Source organism: Podarcis liolepis (assembly GCF_965112155.1).
Source record: "Podarcis liolepis genome assembly, chromosome: 16".
NCBI classification, from domain to species: domain Eukaryota; kingdom Metazoa; phylum Chordata; class Lepidosauria; order Squamata; family Lacertidae; genus Podarcis; species Podarcis liolepis.
Window position 1 is genome coordinate 31,690,681 of NC_139567.1, and position 18,293 is coordinate 31,708,973.

General features: G+C 47.3%; 1 protein-coding gene across 2 annotated transcripts; it reads right to left on the reverse strand.

The window, feature by feature from the left end:
* Positions 1 to 625: 625 nt before the first annotated feature.
* TMEM120A (transmembrane protein 120A) lies at positions 626 to 18,176 on the reverse strand. 2 transcript variants are annotated; one of them, XM_083479400.1, is made up of 12 exons: positions 17,873 to 18,050; positions 14,068 to 14,186; positions 11,692 to 11,820; positions 10,594 to 10,653; positions 9,242 to 9,337; positions 8,549 to 8,638; positions 7,491 to 7,556; positions 5,523 to 5,584; positions 4,517 to 4,609; positions 3,910 to 3,974; positions 2,921 to 2,989; positions 626 to 1,784 (listed from the first exon to the last, which is right to left on the reverse strand). In XM_083479400.1, the coding sequence occupies exons 1-12, from the start codon at positions 17,945 to 17,947 to the stop codon at positions 1,680 to 1,682; spliced, it is 1,029 nt and encodes a 342-aa protein (XP_083335526.1). In that variant the 5' UTR covers positions 17,948 to 18,050; the 3' UTR covers positions 626 to 1,679. The 2 variants fall into 2 exon arrangements, with proteins under 2 accessions (XP_083335526.1, XP_083335527.1); XM_083479401.1 differs by lacking the exon at positions 10,594 to 10,653 and having other exon boundaries at positions 17,873 to 18,176.
* Positions 18,177 to 18,293: the final 117 nt, after the last annotated feature.

Genomic DNA, 18,293 nt, shown 5'->3' on the forward strand with positions numbered 1-18,293 from the left:
TTCCCTGGCTGCTTTAGGACTGCAGCAGATGGGCAATGCCTGCTATCCTGCGAAATGGAGGCATTGCTTCAAAAGAATGAATGGAAGCTGAACTCCGCACTTCCCTCAGATGTTTGACGCGCTCCCAGAAGCTCCTGCTCAGAGGTGCCTTGGCACTTGCACAAGACTCCTCATTAATTTCAGGAATCGCTTTCAGCCTGAGGACTGCATTTGTTCCGGGCAACCTTTTAGAGTGGGTACGAGCAGAACAGACTAGTAGACTGTGCTGCCCTCCCTCAAAATCGGGGTGTTTTTTTAAAAAAATGCTTATGCAAGCAAGAGGCATTATCACACTTCAAGGACACATTCCCATCACAGAAAGGCAGGGGGAGATAGGAAAGAGTTCCTTCCAAATGCAAAGGCACGGAAGCTATCCTTTTCTCTTGCTGCCCAGATACCCCAAAAAGCCACCCAATGTCCCATCTCTCTCCTCTCATCACTATGCAATGGCCCAAAATGTGCCTTCCTGTTCAGCTGGACCCATTAATAGCCAACGGTGCTGGCCATTGCAATGGAGATTGTGCAAAACCCCGACCCATCCCTCCTCTCCCTTGCTGGTTGAAAGGCAGGAGAGGCACCAAAGGCATTTCCCTTTTTTTCTTTTATTCCAATAGTTTCCACCTTTTTTTTAATACGACATGCGTACATTCTTTAAGACGATTGTGACACAGACCAGCTCCTCCCAGCTTCCTGAAGACATCGATATGCACACAAACACACAAAAGACACCACAAAGCTTGACCAAGACACTGTCCCCCTACTACACCATCACGTAGCAAATTCAGACCATGCTGTTTCCTAATCCCCACTTTCCTGAAAGCCTTTGGAGGCTTCTGAACAATGGCAGCGCCGGACCCTCAGCAGCGGAGCCATCCACTTCTCACTGCCAGCCAACTGCCAAGAACCATTCCTGGGTCACAGGAGGGGGAAGGTTGCTTGTGTGCAAGGCTGGGGCAATCCTCCCTTCTGCCACCCATGCACCCTGGCCTCAGGATGTAAGAAAGCAGACAAGGGTGCAGGACAAGGGTCCCTTCTGAGGAGCAGAGCAGCACTCCGAGGCAGGAAGTGATGCTTTGTATGGCAAAGGCAAAGACTTCTTTCTCTTGCAAGGCGGTTCAAAATGGGGCAGGGGAGGCCCCCCACAACACCCTCACTACTTATACATACCGTGGCCTCAGTTGAACCTGCTTCCTTGTTAAAAGTCTGCTAGAAAAGAGCATGGCGGCTGTTGGCAATCCGTCACCTGCTCTTGTAGGAGGGTTGGGCCCAAGGGTACCATAGAGAGTCATGTCCAAGTGGGTCGATCTAGGCCTCCAGCACACTGCTATGATCCTGGAGAATCTCCTCCCACCGTTGAAGACGAGGTCCTGTCCTCGGCGGAAAAGGGCACAGGAGTTTGCCCAGTCACCCGCCACTTTGTTTGAAGCACTGGTTCAAAGTCGGTGGACTCCGGGAAAGTTGCGCCCAGCGCTGAGTGGATTGTCCGTTCAAGACCAGCTGGAGCAGGACCAGCGCTGTCTCCAGCCAGGTGAAAAAACGGCAGAATACCAGATGGCAATACAGTTTTGTTGGCGGGGGTGAAGGTGGGGGGAGAGGACAAGGAGAGTGGGGTGGGACAGGCCCCGCAAGCCCCACCCCCTTTACTCCACCTTGGCCTTGTCCTGGAATTTCTGGTGAACAACACGCAGAGTGGTGAAGAAGTTGCCGGTGAAGAGGACAAAGAAGGGGAGGCCGCACATCAGCACCTGCCGGAGGAATTTAAGACTTGGTGAGACTTTGCCCTGCCAGGAGGGTGGGGGAGATGGCAGGGGGTCACCCCAGCAGTTCTCCCAGATGGTAGTTCTTGGAGATGAGTGGACATCCTGTCCCCATCCAAAGAAAGAAGCTGTCACAGACCCAACACAATGAATGAATCGATTTATTGCGGTCAAGGACCAGAGTGTGGCACAATGAATCTCATTTCTTTGAACTTGTTCCAAGAGCTGTTCAAAAGAACCTCTATTTCCCCCCTCATTTTACATGCTGCTTCCAGAGCTCCAGCAAGTTGTGTATCCCCCCCCCCCATCTTACTTGCCTTTTGGCTCAAGGTCCGTCCCCCCACCAGTGAAAGCAGGACATTTATAGAATCATAGAACTGTAGAGTTGGAAGGGACGGCAGCGGTCATCTAGTTCAACCCTCTGCAATGCAGGAATCACAGCTAAAGTTTAATTTAGCCAAACTGCATTACCATCTATCCCATCATAAATTTATTTATATCCTGCCTTTTTCCTTGACAGGGATGCAAAGCAGCTTACAAATAAAATAAGTACAGCTAAAGACGCTTTTAAATATAGTTGTTTTTTTTAAAAAAAACAACCCACTAACAGAATTCAAAAGTTTAAGATCTATTAAAAACCATACACATAATTACAATAAAAACAGCACAGCACCAGCCCTTTCATAAAAAGCAATCAGTTCCCAAAAGTCTGTTGGAGTAAGAAAGCTCCCACTTCCAATTTGCTAGTTTTCTTTTTGAATAGGATCTATAAGTTGCACCTGGCCTGCAGAGGAGCCCACGGCTGGTTCACACAGCGGCAACCAAAATCACACACCCTGCCCCTCGCACGGAAGGGGGAAAGGAGTTATGGGAGGCTGGTGTTGGAAATGACGGCTCCACCCAGAGGTTCCCCAGCCCTTCCCCCCGAAGCAGCCTTCAAAATGGGGACCAGGCCTTGAGATAGAAAAGAGAAGGGCTTTCTGCCCTCAGGAGGGTCAGTGTTGACAATCCTAGCCTAGCTGGGCCAATAGCCTAATGCTGCATATATGGAAGTTTCCTCTGAAGGTTTCACAGGGTTAAAACAAAAGAGGGAAAAGTAGCTCTCTGCCCCAAGGAGCTCTTACCTGCCACTCTTTGCATTCTGGGTGCCTGGCCAGTTGGAAGAGGGTGAGGGCATTGTAAAGCTGCCAGAACTAGAGGAGTCAGGGAAAGAGAAGGGAGCACAGGCATTTTATTTGCAACATGTTGCACAAGCCAGTGTGGACCAGTGGTTAGAGTGCTGGACTTTAGGGATGGGGAGACCAGGGTTCAAATCCCAACTTGGCCACGAAGCTCACTGAGTGGCTTTGGGCCAGTCGCTGCCTCTCTCAGCCTAACCTACCTCACAGGGTTGTTGTGAGGACGAAATGGAGAGGGAGGAGACCCACATGCACAACCACCTTAAGCTCATGGGGGGGGGGGGAGGTGGGGTGTAAACATAGCAAATAAATACATAATACGCCACAGTTTCCACGCCACATGAAAGTGACAGGTGGTTGGTGGAAGGACCCCGAGTGAGAGGCAGGGGATTGAAGATCTCCCAGGGTGAGAGATGGGGAAAGGAAAAGGGGAGATATGGGTCGCTTTCTTTCAGAGAAGCTTCTGTATTTGTGTGCTGCCTTTGCAGTTGAGATACCGTGTTGCTGATTTTCTCTCCTTTTTATGTTGTTAGGAGAATCTACATCGTGCTATGCACTCCTTATAATATTTTTATTCTTTTATGTTGCATCAATATGACATTATGTTATTTGCAGTGTACACTGTAAAAACGCCCTGTGGGCTTCTGATGAAGGGTGGCATATAAATTTAATAAATAAGAACAAAGCCAATCTTTTTCACAAGCCAATCAGAAGCCACACTTTGGTTTCCAAACGTTTTGGAAGTCGAACAGACTTCCAGAACGGATTCCGTTCGACTTCCGAGGTACCACTGTACTGATTTCCTCTCCTCTGGGAAGTTCAGGAGGAGGGGGGCGCTTCTCCACCATTCCTCCTCAGTCTCATCTCCCTCAGTCCAGTCCCTGACATCCCACCATTCCTAGATGCCCTCCCCCAAAATGCCACGGCACACTTACCTGGCCAAAGAAGAGGAATGGGAGCAGGAAGGTGAGGCCTCTCCACATCCAGGACTGGAAGCCCTCTGCAGGTGGCAGGAGAAAAAAAAAGGTATGTTGCAGAGAAGTGAAACTACCGTATTTTTTGCTCTATAAGATGCACCAGACCATAAGATGCACCTAGTTTTTGGAGGAGGAAAACAAGAAAAAAAAAATCTGAATCCCAGAAGCCAGAACAGCAAGAGGGATTGCTGTGCAGCAAAAGCAACAATCCCTCTTGCTGTTCTGGCTTCAGCAATAGCTGCGCAGCCTGCATTCGCTCCATAAGACACACACACATTTCCCCTTACTTTGTAGGAGGGGAAAAGTGCATCTTAAAGAGCGAACAATACGGTAGTTGCATTTCTTGCACTACACCTTGCGGCAGGAGTCTTAAGCAGTGGCAACGATCTCACAGCTGGACTGCAGCTCCCATCAGCCCCAGCCAGCAGTGGCGATGGGGAATGCAGAGTCCAACAACTTGAAGGGTCACAAGCTTGCCTCTCCTAAGCTTGGGCTTCTCCTAGGCCTGGAGAGGCTTGCCTCCTCAGCAAGAGGAGAGGAGGCCAAAGCAAGAGACGCCACTTACCCACTGTGAGGTCCATGGTGTGCCGCTCACCCAGGGCTCTCAGCCGGTACAGGCAACCGCTCTGGTAATAATACTGGAGGAACTGGACAAAGCCTGTCAGAAGGAGGTGGTGAGAAAGGTCACTGTCGCGGGCGGCTTGGAAGGCCAATTCCAAAACCTGGCTTCTCAGACGTTGCAAAGGCTTTCAGAGCATCAGGTTAAAAAAATCATAATCTGTTGGGTCCCTTCCAACTCCCTATTTTTCAAGAGGGTCCTGGGAATTTGAGCTTTGTTTTTTTTAAACAGACTTTTTTGATTGCTAAGAAATGGGACAAAAGTTTGAATCGTAAAGAGGCAGCATGGTGTAGTGGTTAGTGTTGAACTAGGGCCTAGGAAAGACCAGGGTTCAAATCCCCACTCAGCTGTGAAGCTCACTGGGTGCGACCTTGGGCTGGTCTCAGCCTAACCTATCTTACAGGTAGAGAGGTGTGTGTAGAAACCAGTCAAATGTAGGAAGGTAAAATTTACATCATCTGCTCCGCTCAATTGCCTCTGACCCTGCCCACGGCTGTCAGGTGGCCCTCAGAAGCATAGCTGTCAACTTTTCCCTTTTCTTGTGAGGAATCCTATTCAGAATAAGGGAATTTCCCTTTAAAAAAGGGAAACGTTGACAGCTATGCTCAGAAGACTACCTAGAATGGAGTTTGGCCCACCAGGGCTATAAAAGGCTTCCTCACACCTGCCTTCCCATTCCATCCAACAAACCCCTTTCTTTCTCAACAAGGAAATCTGGAAGTTTTGCTACTCTCACCCGGACAATTCTGCTTGCAAGCTCATGTTGTGGAACTGGAGGCCTGTATCCTACTCAAGAATGGAACTACTGAAATTAGCACTACTGAAATTAGTTCACGTAGCCTACTTCTGAAAACATGCTTGGCTAATGGAGCACATTGGCCCACCCACATGGTTCTGAGGCTCAAGGGTGCTCAGCTGACCTTCCTGCTTCCTTGTGGGCAGCTTCACTTACTTTGATACATGGAGAAGGTGAGAAACTGATTTCTGAACTTCTGATACATGAGACCGTCTGGCCTGCAAGGACACCGAGAAAGTGGGATCAGGTGGGGGGGGGGGAGTGAAAAGGAGAAAAGGAAAAGCATGCTCATTTAGAAATGTATAACCCATTCTCCTAGCACAGGGTGGGAACCCTCCATCCTATGGGCCAAATTGGGCCCCCAAACTGTGACAACCTGCTCCAGTTATGGAGCAGGTATTCATTTCATACAATTTATATAACACTTTTAGAGGGTTTTTGTTTGTTTGTTTGTATCCTTTTTTGAAAATCACTTTGTGGTTTTCGCTAACAATCGTAGACTCATAGAACTGTATGGTTGGAAGGAATGCTGCGAGGCCGGTAGAGCTCCCCAGTGTGCCGAGACCAGGTCTTCTTGGAGTTGGGTTACTTGGGAATGCAGCCCAAAGTGGGTAGAAAATGCCATCTAAGGCTTCAACTCCATTGAAGGGGGTTGGACGAGATTACCCTGTGCGTTGCTTCCAACTCTACAGTTCTCCGAGTCTATGATTGTTAAAGAAAACCACAGAGTAATTTTCAAAAAAAGGAATAAAAACAATCAAGTAAAAAAACAGCTATGCAAAACATTCAGATAAGAATTAAAATCAGTGATGAGGTAAAAAAACCCTCAGATTAAAACACATGTAAAGATTCTACATATCTGGACAGGCTTGCCTGAACATAAATGTTTTTAGCAGGAGCCGAAAAGAGCACAGGGAAGGTGCCTGACTGGTGTCAACAGGCAGGAAGTTCCAAAGTGCAGGAGCTGATACATGGAGAGTTCAATCCTACCTGGTTGCTATCTCCCCACCTGTCCGCAGGCAACTTTGACAGGTAGGCGGCACCACACACCTGTCAATAATCTGATGTCCTAACATCAGACAATTGGCAGATGGGGCGGTCCTACCCACTTGTAAAAATTGGCTGGTGTGGTGTGATTCAGATAAAGTTCTGGCCTGCTGGGCCAAAATAGCTCCCTGACGCCATTTAATGGCAATGCTTGCAGCCAAACAAGTTAACAGGAAAATGAAGAACAGGCACAGCAGATGAAAGCTTCAAAGAAGGTTCGAGAGAGCTTCCTCCAACAGTGCTGGGCTAGGCAAACTTCCTATGCACATGTTTAACCGAGGAAACTCACTGAAGTAGGATATGGTCATTTCCACCACCAGTGATGACTTTAACTAGGGGAGCGCACTGGGCTGTACAGTGTAACCATACATTCACAGAGACACACAGTCTTGAAATATACAGCACAAACCTACATTTTCTCGGCACAGGGGAAAGTTTGTAGCTGAGCCATAGATCTTGTGCTTTGCATAAAAAAAGGTCCCAGGTTCAATCACCGAAATCTCCAAGGGTCCGACTCTGCAAAAGTCGGCTTCCTAGGCTATTACTTATTTATTGGGACAATTTATACTCTACTTAATGCCATGGTTTCTAAGCAGCATCCCACGAGGTTACAGGAAACCTTGCAGAAGATGAAGTCAGTTAACTACAAAAATCAGAAAATGTTTATTTAAAATGACTACTGGGAAAAAAACACCACCTCGAGAACCTGTGTGATGTGGTGGTTAGAGTGCTGGACCAGGGTTCAAATCCCTGCTTAGCCGCAAAACTCACTAGTTGTCACCTCTCAGCCTAACCCACCTAACAGGGCTGTTGAGAGGATTAACTGAGATGGGGCGAAAGATGCACGCCAACCTGAGCTCTTTGGAGGAACAGGTGGGATATTATTGCAACAAATAAAATGAAGGGGGCCAGCCAGCTTGATCTCAGCCAAGAGGGAGTTCTGCAGAGTTAGGCCCCCAGTACTGTATGCAGAAATCCAGGTGAATGTGAGCTGGGCCTCTGAGCCACAGGGGACCACTGATGGCCACCAGGACATCATATAATGGCAACAGAGAGGATGCTTAGCTGAGGACTCACCAAGTCAGCATGACGCCGGAGAGGAAGGTAGAGATGTAGTGATGGAAAACCCACCAGCCTTTAATTCTGGGGAAACACAAGGGATTGGGGGGAGGGGCTTTTGTTAGAGAGTGTTAACTTTAAGCCCTGAAGCTCAGCACACTTGCTTGGGAGTTCCTCCTCAAGATGACGAGGGAACATCAACAGGCAGCTGCAACATGGCTCCAAGGAGGGCTATCAAGCCGCCAGATGCAACAGTGGCAACCTGCAACACCTTGGCTCAGAGGTGACCAAGCAGGTGCCCGTGCCCCAGACTCTCAGCTTTCATTTTCTTTCTTTTTTTAAAAAAAAGGAAGTCTCCAGGCCTTGTAGGAAAAGTTAAGGGGCAAAACGTGCAGGTGCTGTCTTTGAAATGTCAGCCTGCCCAAACATGCCTATCAGTGTGAGTCACAAAGGGTCCTAGAAGAGATAGGCAAACAACCAGGCTGTTAATATTTATATTAATGCTAACAGCCTGGCATTGTTTGTGCATGCTAAGTGACCAAAAAATAAAAAAACAGTGCCGTTTTGAAACCAGTGGTTAAACTCAGTGCAGTTTTGAAAGCTTCAGTCTGCTATCTTGATTCAAAATGGCATCCAATCATGGAAGGATATCTTCTCATTGATCTCAGGAACTAGCGTGATGAATGGGCATCTCTTAAGAGGCGCCCAAATGCATAGCAAAGAAGCAACTATCCAAAATATATAGCTGTATGAGGAGAGGCCATGGAAAAGATCCCAGGCTCCATCTTGCAGCCCTTCTAGTTAGGGGTCAGACGGAAGGTCTAGGAATGGCTTCTGCTGCCAATCACAGCAGGCACAGCTGCACCAGATGGAACACTGGCAGCTTCTTATCCTACCACCATCTCTGTAAGCACAAGAGTCCTTATTTCCGCTCCCGGCACTGCCAGTTTAGGTTGATCTCAAGAAGCAAGACTTGGAGAAAGTCTTGGAAAGCTCAGCCGGTCAGAGGACACCGCCCTGGCTCATCATCTTATCAGCTCTGCCTCCAGAGCTTTCGGTGGTTCTGGACAACTTACTTGGACCCGTTGTTGATCAGGATGCTCTCGCGGATGGTGAGGGTGCAGTAGTACCAGACCAGGAGGAAATTGAAGACCGCATCTGTCACCCTGTGGCAAGTGGTGAGAGAGGGAAAGGGTTATTGTGCATGGTGGAAGAGAAGGGTTTCGTACTGGTCTTCCTTCTTTTGCCTGCAAGGCACCCTGCAACCTTTAACAACCTCGGGTTGGAGAGATAGGCTGGCCCTATCAGGCATCTTCCCCCCTCAACTGGTGCCTAGGGCAGCCAGCCCATCAGGCTGTGTCAGTGGGAGAAATGGGCAGTAGCAGGATTCGCTCCATCAGCTTTGCCGAAAGACCAGCTCTATCAGGCACTTCCCAATCCTGAACGGCGCTGGCTGGTCTTTATGAGAACAACTCTCTAAGAATGGGTTCCTCAGCTTGATTTCTGCCCCCCTCCTTCTCTCCCTCCCTGTTTATCCTTCTGTGGTGGTGGCGTTTCTAGACTAAGCCTGCAAGCAGGGACTTTCCTGTTTATAACTGATTGCACATAAGGCTCTCCGGAAGCCTTTTGGGCCAAAGAGCAAGGTGCAAATGCTCTAAGGAAGAAAGAAAAACCACTGCTTCAGAGGGATGTCATTCAAGCGAGCAGGGATAGGAACGATGGCTCACTTTTAGCAGTGCGGTCCCAATCCAAGGCTGCCGCAGACTCACCTGGAGTTAAGCAGGAACCGGCAGGTGAAGGAGATTATGAGCAGGATGATAGTGAGGTACAGCTTGAACTTCTCATACTCATCCTTGTACCTGAACCTAAAACAGGGAGGCAGAACAGTGAATGGACTTTGCCTAGCACCCAACTTCCAGGGCTCAGCCTAAGCTTTTCTTTGTGGCTTTGGCCAACCCCCAAACGAACCTGCCTAGGCATTAAGATAATGGAAGATGCCTTTCTCCAGGTACGCTGAAGAATGCAGTTACTGGTTTAATTCTCCATGAGTCAGTAGAGATGCTTCAGTCCCCACAATGCACCTGCAGGCATCCTGTGACTTATCTGTGTTACCGGGCAGATCTGGCAAACAACTTTGTGTATAAAAGGGCTCAGGTTACAGCAAACTGTCTGGGTTGTGGTAGGAGATTTCAGGAATTGCAAGAATTGTTGAAGGCTATCTGTTGCCACTGCAGATTCAAATGAAAGAGATCATCTGAAGAAGAAGCTGGAAAATTGCCAGGCTTCAGAACTCAGTGAACTCTATCAGTTGCAGGACTTTGCAAGCAACTGAATTCCGGACTTGGCTGTGGACAAATAATGAGATTCATCTACGTTCATGAAGCTTGGAAAAGTTCTCAATACACAATAGTTCTGAAAACACGTGCTTTTTCAAAAGGACATTTCTCCATGTGTCTCATCAATCACCATCTCACTTTCTCTTCTCTAACTCTGAGGAAAGGTGCTCTTGATTTAATCACCCAGTTATGCTGATTGATTAATCAGCTAAGCATTGTAGCTATTATATTAATGAAGCTTCTAGCCCTCATGGTGGCAAAACACACTGGAATGCAGGTGAGCAAGGCCTGTTGAAATCTTAAATCTTGAATAATGGATGGCTAAGATTGTCAGTGATGGTGGGTTTCAATGTGTGTGCCCCTCTTATAAGTAGCAAAACCAGAAGTTATGCAAAATAGTAGCATATGACAGAAGCATGCAAAATGAGAAATCATGCAAGCATTTGCTTATTTGCATAATTAATGCAAACCACAGAATTCAGCTTCTGCTGGTGCAGAATTCTAGCTGACCGTCCCATCTCTCTGCCCCCGCCCACTCCAGTTTCCAAATTCTCCTTCAGCTACAAACATTTCTTTAGCCCCGATTGCAAGCATTCTGCAATTCCATCCCACTGTCAGGTGGAAGAAAGGCAGCAGCACTGGGTAATGAGCATGGCCCCAGGCATCCCAAGAACCTCAGCCTTCAACAAAACAAACAAACCCGCCCAAAAAACAAGTTCATAGTCCATATGAGTGCAAACCACAAGGCAAGCAATGAAGCAAAGCGTTAGGAGATCAGCATTTACTTTGCCTGCTTGCTGAGCAGAGTGACATTCACGTTCCCCAGCACGAGACTCAGGTACAACCTGGATCACAACAGAAAGAGGAGATAATTAAATACACCTTTGCAACACACACACCACAAGCCAAACTGCTCCCACACGCCAAGTGCACTCAACATCTCAGACTGCAGGGCAGTCTGCTGTGTTGCACAAGAGTAATGAAAAAGTCCTAAGAGCTTAAGAAGAGCAATGCTGGATCAGGCCAGTCGCCCATCTAGCCCAGCATTTTGTTCTCACAGTGGCCAACCAAATGCCTGCAGGAAACCTGCAAGCAGGATACAAGCACAAGAGAACTCTCCTCCCTCCTGTGGTTTCCAGCAGCTGGTCTTCAGAAGCATTACTGCCTCTGACTGTGGAGGCAGAGCAGAGCCATTGACAGCCTTCTCCTGCATGAAGTCTCAGGCCTGCTTGCATTTAGGGTATGAGATGTTAAGCTATGAAAACAGTCAATTGCAGAATTGTAAAGGGGTGTGTGCGCTCATTACAAACACTGGATAATTAGGACAGGACTGAGGGATTTGGGAGCCCTCCAGATTTGGGACCCCCGTTGTCCCCAACCACTCACTGAGGCTGATGGGAACTGTAGTCCAACAGCACCTGGAGGGTTCCCCACCCCCTGATGTAGGACCACACTAGGAGGAACATCTTCCTGTTCTCTTGACAGCAGTCAGCTGCAAAAGGCTAAAATAGAGCCTCTCTTTCTAAAGGAAGTCTCCCTTAGAATATAAAAAACTCAGAACCAGCCAACCAACTAGGTTGAAAGGCTACTTTCAAGTGAGTTCCCTCAGAGACATCTGGTGGGCCAGAAAAAGGGTGTTGGGTGGGAGCCATCAGAGTCCCATTAACCTCCCAGCTGCTGGACTTCCAGAGCTAACCTCCATTCATTATAAGTACTATTTAACTTGGAAAGAACCGGCAGCTGAGTTTTGCTTCCCCCTCTTCCCTCTCTGTGCCTTTTTCCTTGTGTGCTACAGCTTGATTGTATGCAACCGCTCTGAGAGCGTTCATTGGTCGAACAGCAGAGTTCTGATGCTCTTATAAATAGAGGGTGTGGGCCCTTACCCATTCTTCTTGGGCAAGTAGGCCTCCATTTCAAAGAAGACATCCTGCCGCTCTTTGATCATGCTCTGGAGCTCCTGGAAGGACTCCTTCGGTTCCTCCTCATTGTTGTCGGCAAGAGAGCACTTGCACCTGGGCAAAAAGCACAAGAGAAGTCATGCAACCATCCAAAGCCCAATGAAACAGCAGCAGAAACACACCACAAACAAACAGCAAAATAATCATCCATCAAACGCCTTGTGCCAAAGACCTCACTGGGGAGAGCGGACAGCCACATCTTGAAGGCTCTTGCAGTGTAGCTAGAAGCCAAGTGGAGCTGCTATCCTATTTAAAGAGGGTCAGGCAGAACAGGAGATGAAACACCCCATCTACCAGTCCCTCTAATGTCAGAATATACAATAGTTTATTGTAATAGTTAATTTAGGATTTGGCTGCCGACCAAGAAAGAGATCCATCTATGTCAGGCATGCATGAAGTCCATTTTGGGGGCCTAATCTGGTGCACCGGTCGCTTTAATGCAGCCCTTGTGGCAATATATGTCCTGGGGTAAAATCCTAAAAAAAGCTCTCAACCACTTTGGCTGGCCTTCACGCATGTTCACTTCATCAAATCTGGCATTCTTTGAAAAAGGTTTGGGCACCCCTGATCTACGTTCATGAAGCCTGGAAAAATTTTGCATACAAAAAGACACAATAGTTCTGAAAACATGTGCTTTTTCAAAGGGATATTTCTCTGTGTGTCTCATCAATCACCATCGTATAAAAAGCACTTTCCCTTCTCTCACACATGGGATGAAGGCCTCTCCTAAGATCTCCAGATCTTTGCACTTGCATTAAAACTGTATATATTGTAAATGACACATGGCCTAATTGCTTGGAAAGGTCTCTTGATTTAATCACCCAGTTAACCTAGTTGATTAATTCGCTCTTCTGTTAATGAAAGCTTCCAGACCTTGTGGTGTTGAAATCTTAAATACTGGATAATAGATGGCTAAGATTTTCAGTGATGGTGGTGGATTTAAGTCCCCATGTCCATCTGATGATGAGCTAGAAGGGCAGTTAACTACAATTTCAGTAGCCCAGAAAGGGAAAACCTTGAAAAATTGGCATTTTTCTTTGCAGTGTAAGAACTTATGGACTTTGGCTGTTGTGGAAGAAATAACACATAAATCACACGTCGCTAGAGGGATGGAGAACTCAGAATGTGAGAATTTATTTCTTACGCTTCAGGCTTAGATGCCCAACATTCACCCTCCGTGCCAGTTCAGGAAAAATGGATACCTTGATTCTTGCTGGTATGTTACCACTTCTTTCTCTTATTACTGTTTGCTTGCTTTGTCTGTGCTGTGACAGAATACTGTACCCTGCTTTTGCACTGTGGGGTTGTTAGCAATGGTCATTTATAGAAAGAATATAATTGTTGCTTGCAATCCTTAACTGATATGATGAATACCTCCTCCTACACCTTTTTGTTTTGTTGGCCTATAATCTTGCTTTGATGACACTCGTTGCAATAAACAACTGACGGGTCACCATACCAAATAAATTTGGACTTGTGAGTCGACATACCCAAAAGGTTGCAAGCTGCAGGACTAGATGACAGTCCCTGCCCACCTGGTTGCTAAACCCACATTGCTCAAGCGATACTTGACTCAGCAATGCTCAGGCGGTCCTGGTGGCTCCGGTAGCTAAGCCACAAATTGACCCACAGCATGGAAGGCACAAGACCTACCCACCTGGGAAGAATGGCAGATGAAGCTGATGGACTACATGGAATTGGCAGAAATGACTGGCAGAATCTGAGACCAGGGAGAAGAGTCGGTGGAAGAAGATTGGAAAAAATTCAAAGTATATTTACAGAAATATTGCAAAATTAATGAATGCTAGAAGGATGCTGGAATGAAGCTATATGGCTTTAGCAGAAATGTTATAAAGAATTAAGTAAAAATAGATTGTTAATGGGTCAAAATGGAAAATTTAATGTTAGATTGTGTTAAGATAAATTATAGAACAAAAATTGAGAAAGATGGAAAGGATTTGCTGAATTAGTTAATTGAACCAGAATACAAAAAAGGGAGGTGTGAGGAGGTCAATGAAACAAGTAAATGAAAGGTAAAGATACGGAAATATTGGGTGTATTTTTGAATGTTTTTGGTTTTTTCGTTGTTTTGCTGTATTGTTTTTTGTTTTTCTTTTTATTTCTGATGTATTGTAAGGTATTGTTTTGTTTTGTTTTGTTTAACTTTTTATTGTTTCTTTCTGTCTTTTTTCTGTAACTATTAAACCTCTAATAAATATCTTTTTTAAAAAAGAACAAATTGACCCACAGCAACCTCCCCCAGGGAAGCAGGTGCTGCCACCGCAGTTGCCCTCAACATACTTTTTGAGGGCCAGAGAGAGCTCCTTCAGCTGCTTCTTCTGCCGGCTGATGGAGCTGGAAATCCCATCTTGGAGTTTGGTCAGCTCCTCCAGCTTCTGCTTGTACAGCCTGTGAGTCTCCTGGCCAGGAAGGAGAGAAGGGGGGGGGGGAGGAGGGAGGTTTCATTATTACATCACCCTCATTCCAATGTATTTTATCATTTCTCGCATTTACATCCCACTTTTTCCTCCAAGGCACTCAAGGTGGTGTTCATGGTTCTCTGCTCCTCACTTAATCCCCACAATCCTGTGAGGTCGGTTAGGGCTGAGTGGCAAAGACTGACCCTCCCAAGGTCACCCATTGAGCTCCCCTGAGTGGGGACTTGAACCCTGGTGCCGAAACTCTAACCGCTACACCACACAGGCTCTCTCTCTTCTCTTGAATGAGTCAGGACTTAGGAGACAACCTGTTTAGGGAAGTTTTTAATGTCTGATGTTTTATCATGTTTTTACTGTTCTGCTGGGAGCTGCCCAGATGGGCAGGGTATTATTATTATTATTACTATTATTACCAGTTAACCACTCAGGCCAACACATGCACACACACTTTGACATTAGACACAGCAGGGGCTGCACAGTGTTGGCCCCTGTGATCAGGAAGCAGCACAAAGCTTCTGAGTCACCCTGGTATAAATACCTGGAGATCAGCCACCTGTCCTAGCAGCACCTCCAGCTGAAGCTCTTGTCCCAGTTCCAGCCTCCCTCAAAGGGCATCCCCAAGCCCAGCTTTGAAAGCTGACATCCTAGGTCGGGATTTGGGCACCGCTGCTCCCAACCCCAACAACGGCACAGTTGGAATCCAAAAGGTTGGGGAAGGGGGCGCCTGGTTGGCAAAGGCTGCCTTAAACAGCCAAAAAGAAGGACAAGGAGGCTCATTTGCAATGGGCTTACTCCCAGGAAATTTTTGGTACTGTTTGCTTGCATTACCCACTTATAATCTATATACGCAGGCTTGCTGCTTTCCCATCCAAAGTTGGTTGTACGTAACACATTTCTTTCTATCTACCCTTTCTGTCTGAAAGTCCCCAAAGGCAACAAAGCCTCTACTTGAGGGTGGAACAAAATGGAAGTTTCTAATCGCCTCCTCTTGCACGCATAGGAAGGGGGAAAGGGAGTTGTCACAACTGAGCCTCTTGGTTCGAGGAAAAGGGGGGGCATTGCTTAATCTGCTGCATTTTGCAAGAGAGAAGAATAAACTTTCATCTGAGGCAAATGTACATCAGAGAGGCAGAGCAATGAACTCTGCCATTATTTAAGTTTCAGTGTGATCATTAAAAAGGTACGTCCTAATTATTCCAGATTCCAGGGTGATCCAGAGATCACTTGCATCTCTGTGGTGAGCACGTAAAATGACTTTAATGCCACACTCCTCAGTCATTAACTCACAGGGCACACAAAGATGGCCACTAGCCAGATGTCCACAGCGTATAAATAACCTGACAGTGCTGCCATGAGATAACATATGCAAACAAAACAACATCAATTATGGCTGTGAAGTTTAGCCGATCAACCAGTTAGCAATCTGGAAATATTTTGATCCGTGAAAGCAGCCTCCCCTGACCTAGTATTACCCAGACTACAACTCCCATCAGCCCCAGCTGGATGAACTAAAATGTTATTTTTTTAAGTTGAAGGGTTTTTAAATGAGGGTTTTTTTAAACACTACATGAAGTTTATATGATTATGCATTACATGGAGCAAGTGGACAGAGGAAAGTTGTTCTCCCTGTCATAACACTAGAATTCGTGGACATCCAATGAAGCTGAATGTTGGAAGATTCAGGACAGGTAAAAAAAAAGTCCTCCTTCACTCAGCACATGGTTAAACTATGGAACTCAATCCCACAGGAGGCAGGGATGGCCACCAACCTAGATGGCTCTAAAAAAAGGATAGGACAAATTATTGGAGAAGGCTATCAATGGCTATGTTCTGTCTCCATGGCTGGGGGCAGTAATGTATCTGAATGCCAGTTGTGCTCACATCCTTCTTGCTGGCTTTCTAGAGAAGGAATCTAGAAGATCCATTATGCCCTTATGTTCTGAATTCCTGGTGGATAGCCCTATCTTAGAAATGGCATGATCCACTCTTTCGCAAACTTATGTACATCTCCAAAAAACCACAGAAGATGCTATCATGTTGCAATACAGTACAGCATCGTTTGCAAATTCTGTCCCAGTTCTTGCTGCAGGACGTTTTTTTGTTTTTCGTTTTGGCTGTATAAAACATTTGAGCAGACACTGTAAGGCAGGATTGTGTGCATGGATTATAAACAACTGAGCTACAAGAGGGCATGGCTTCTTCAAGGGTCCCAAGAGGGACAAAACTAATTAATTAAGATAATATGTCTAGCACAGTCTGCCTATTAAGACCATCATCTTGTTTTTGACAGTGGCTCTATATTTTCATGCAGGAAAAGGCTATCTGAGGCTTCTAGCCACAACAACAACCATGGTTTACCTCCACCATCTGAGGCAGCCTGCCTCTAAATGCTGGTTGCTGGCAATCACAAGTGAGAAGAGGGCTGTTGTGTTCCTGCTTGCAGGCTTCTCAATTGGAAAACTGCTTGGCCAGGATGCTGGATTAGGTGGGCCATTGGCCTGATCCAGCCGCCAGGCTCTTCTTAGGTTCTTAGGCCTCTGAAAAGAACTCTCCCCGCCCCCCAGCAATTTTGTGTTCAGAGTCATGCTGCTTCTGATACTAGAAATATGATTTAAACATCAGGACTAGTAGCCACTGATTAAAAGCCCTATTGTTCAGCTGTTTTTATTTACTACTGGGGAAGGATACGCTGTATGTGCTCCTTAGTAGCTTCAACCATGTTGCCAGGGACTGCACTGTGCACATGCTCAGAAGCACTCCATCCCACAGAGGGAGCAGAATTAGAAAGCACTCTGCACATGCCCAAGGATGTGCTCCGCTTCAAAGTTATGGATGGGATAGGAAAGTGCTCCACACATGCTCATAAATGCTGCTTACTTTTCACACACAGCAGAAGGAGGAAAGAAAGAAGGAAGGAAGGGCACTTTCTTCACATTCACGTGCACATGGACGTAGTAATTAAGAAGGTTCAGACAAGGACCCAGGAGACCCGCTTGGCCATGAAGCTGACTTGGTTTCCCTGGACCAATCAAACACATTTCTTCTGCACACTCTACCTCAGGGTAGATGTGAAGATAAAACTGGGGTGGGCAAAAGACATTGGAGGAAAAGCAGGATGCAAACCTCTGCTTATTTCTAAAGTCCCAAGTGAGACAAAGGAGTCCAGATATGCTCAAAGCTGCTTTCCTCTTCACACAAGCCGGACAGGCACTCTGTACATGCCCAGAAGCACTCATCACACACAGTCACTCAGCACCCCCCATAGACATTTTGCTATAAACACACAGGGGGAGGCATTCTGGACATGCCCAGAGGCACTGTCAACTCAGTGACTATGCATACGTCCAAAGAGCTCTCGCCCCACAGATATACATAAAACACGGGAGGCATTCTGCACATGCCCAGAGGCACTCAACACACAAAGTCACTCAGCACATCCCCAGAGGCACTCTTGCTACACAGAGAGAAAGGGGGAAGGCACTCTGCACATGCCCAGAATACCTCTATCTTTTTTATACCGAGCTAGAACCACCCCCACCCCGGGGGTCAGGTCCCGCCACCTCACCCGCAGCTCGAGTAACGTCACTCCCCTCCCCAATATATCACTTCCCGCCACCTCCCCACCCCTATCCTGCCCTCCGCTCCCCTGGAAGGTCGGGGGGCGGCACCTGCACGCGCTGGAAGCCGTCCTGCAGCTCCTCCCAGTCCCGCAGGCAGTCGCTGACCGAGGCCCGCCGGCTCATGGCGGCGACGAGAACAGCGGCGAATGAAGCCCCTCAGCGGCGCTGTGGGGGTCGAGGAATAAGAAGGGAACGAAGAGAGAGTGGCATTTCCGGAAAACAGCTCCGGCCAATCCGCGGCAGAGCCCCACATCTCGCCCTGCGTAGGCGCAGCCAATCGACGTCGCCTCTAGGCAGTAGGGGGCGGGACGTATCGAGGGGCAACCGTCGTCGCGAGGGCACGGAGAGGTGAGGGGCAGTGGGCGGGGCGAGGGAGTGGGCGGGGCGTATGGGCGGGGCGCTTCCTTTTGTCCTAGAAGCATGATCAAGGAGACTTTGCCATGCATCATACTGTATTAATTCAGGCATA

Coding starts and splice junctions, on each gene's coding strand:
- TMEM120A (XM_083479400.1), bottom strand. CDS start 17,947: ATGAGCCGGCGGGCCTCGGTCAGCGACTGCCTGCGGGACTGGGAGGAG. Junction 11,821..14,067: donor CTCTCTCTGGCCCTCAAAAA/GTATGTTGAGGG, acceptor CTTTTTGCCCAG/GTGCAAGTGCTCTCTTGCCG. Junction 5,585..7,490: donor TCCGGCGTCATGCTGACTTG/GTGAGTCCTCAG, acceptor GTGTCCTTGCAG/GCCAGACGGTCTCATGTATC.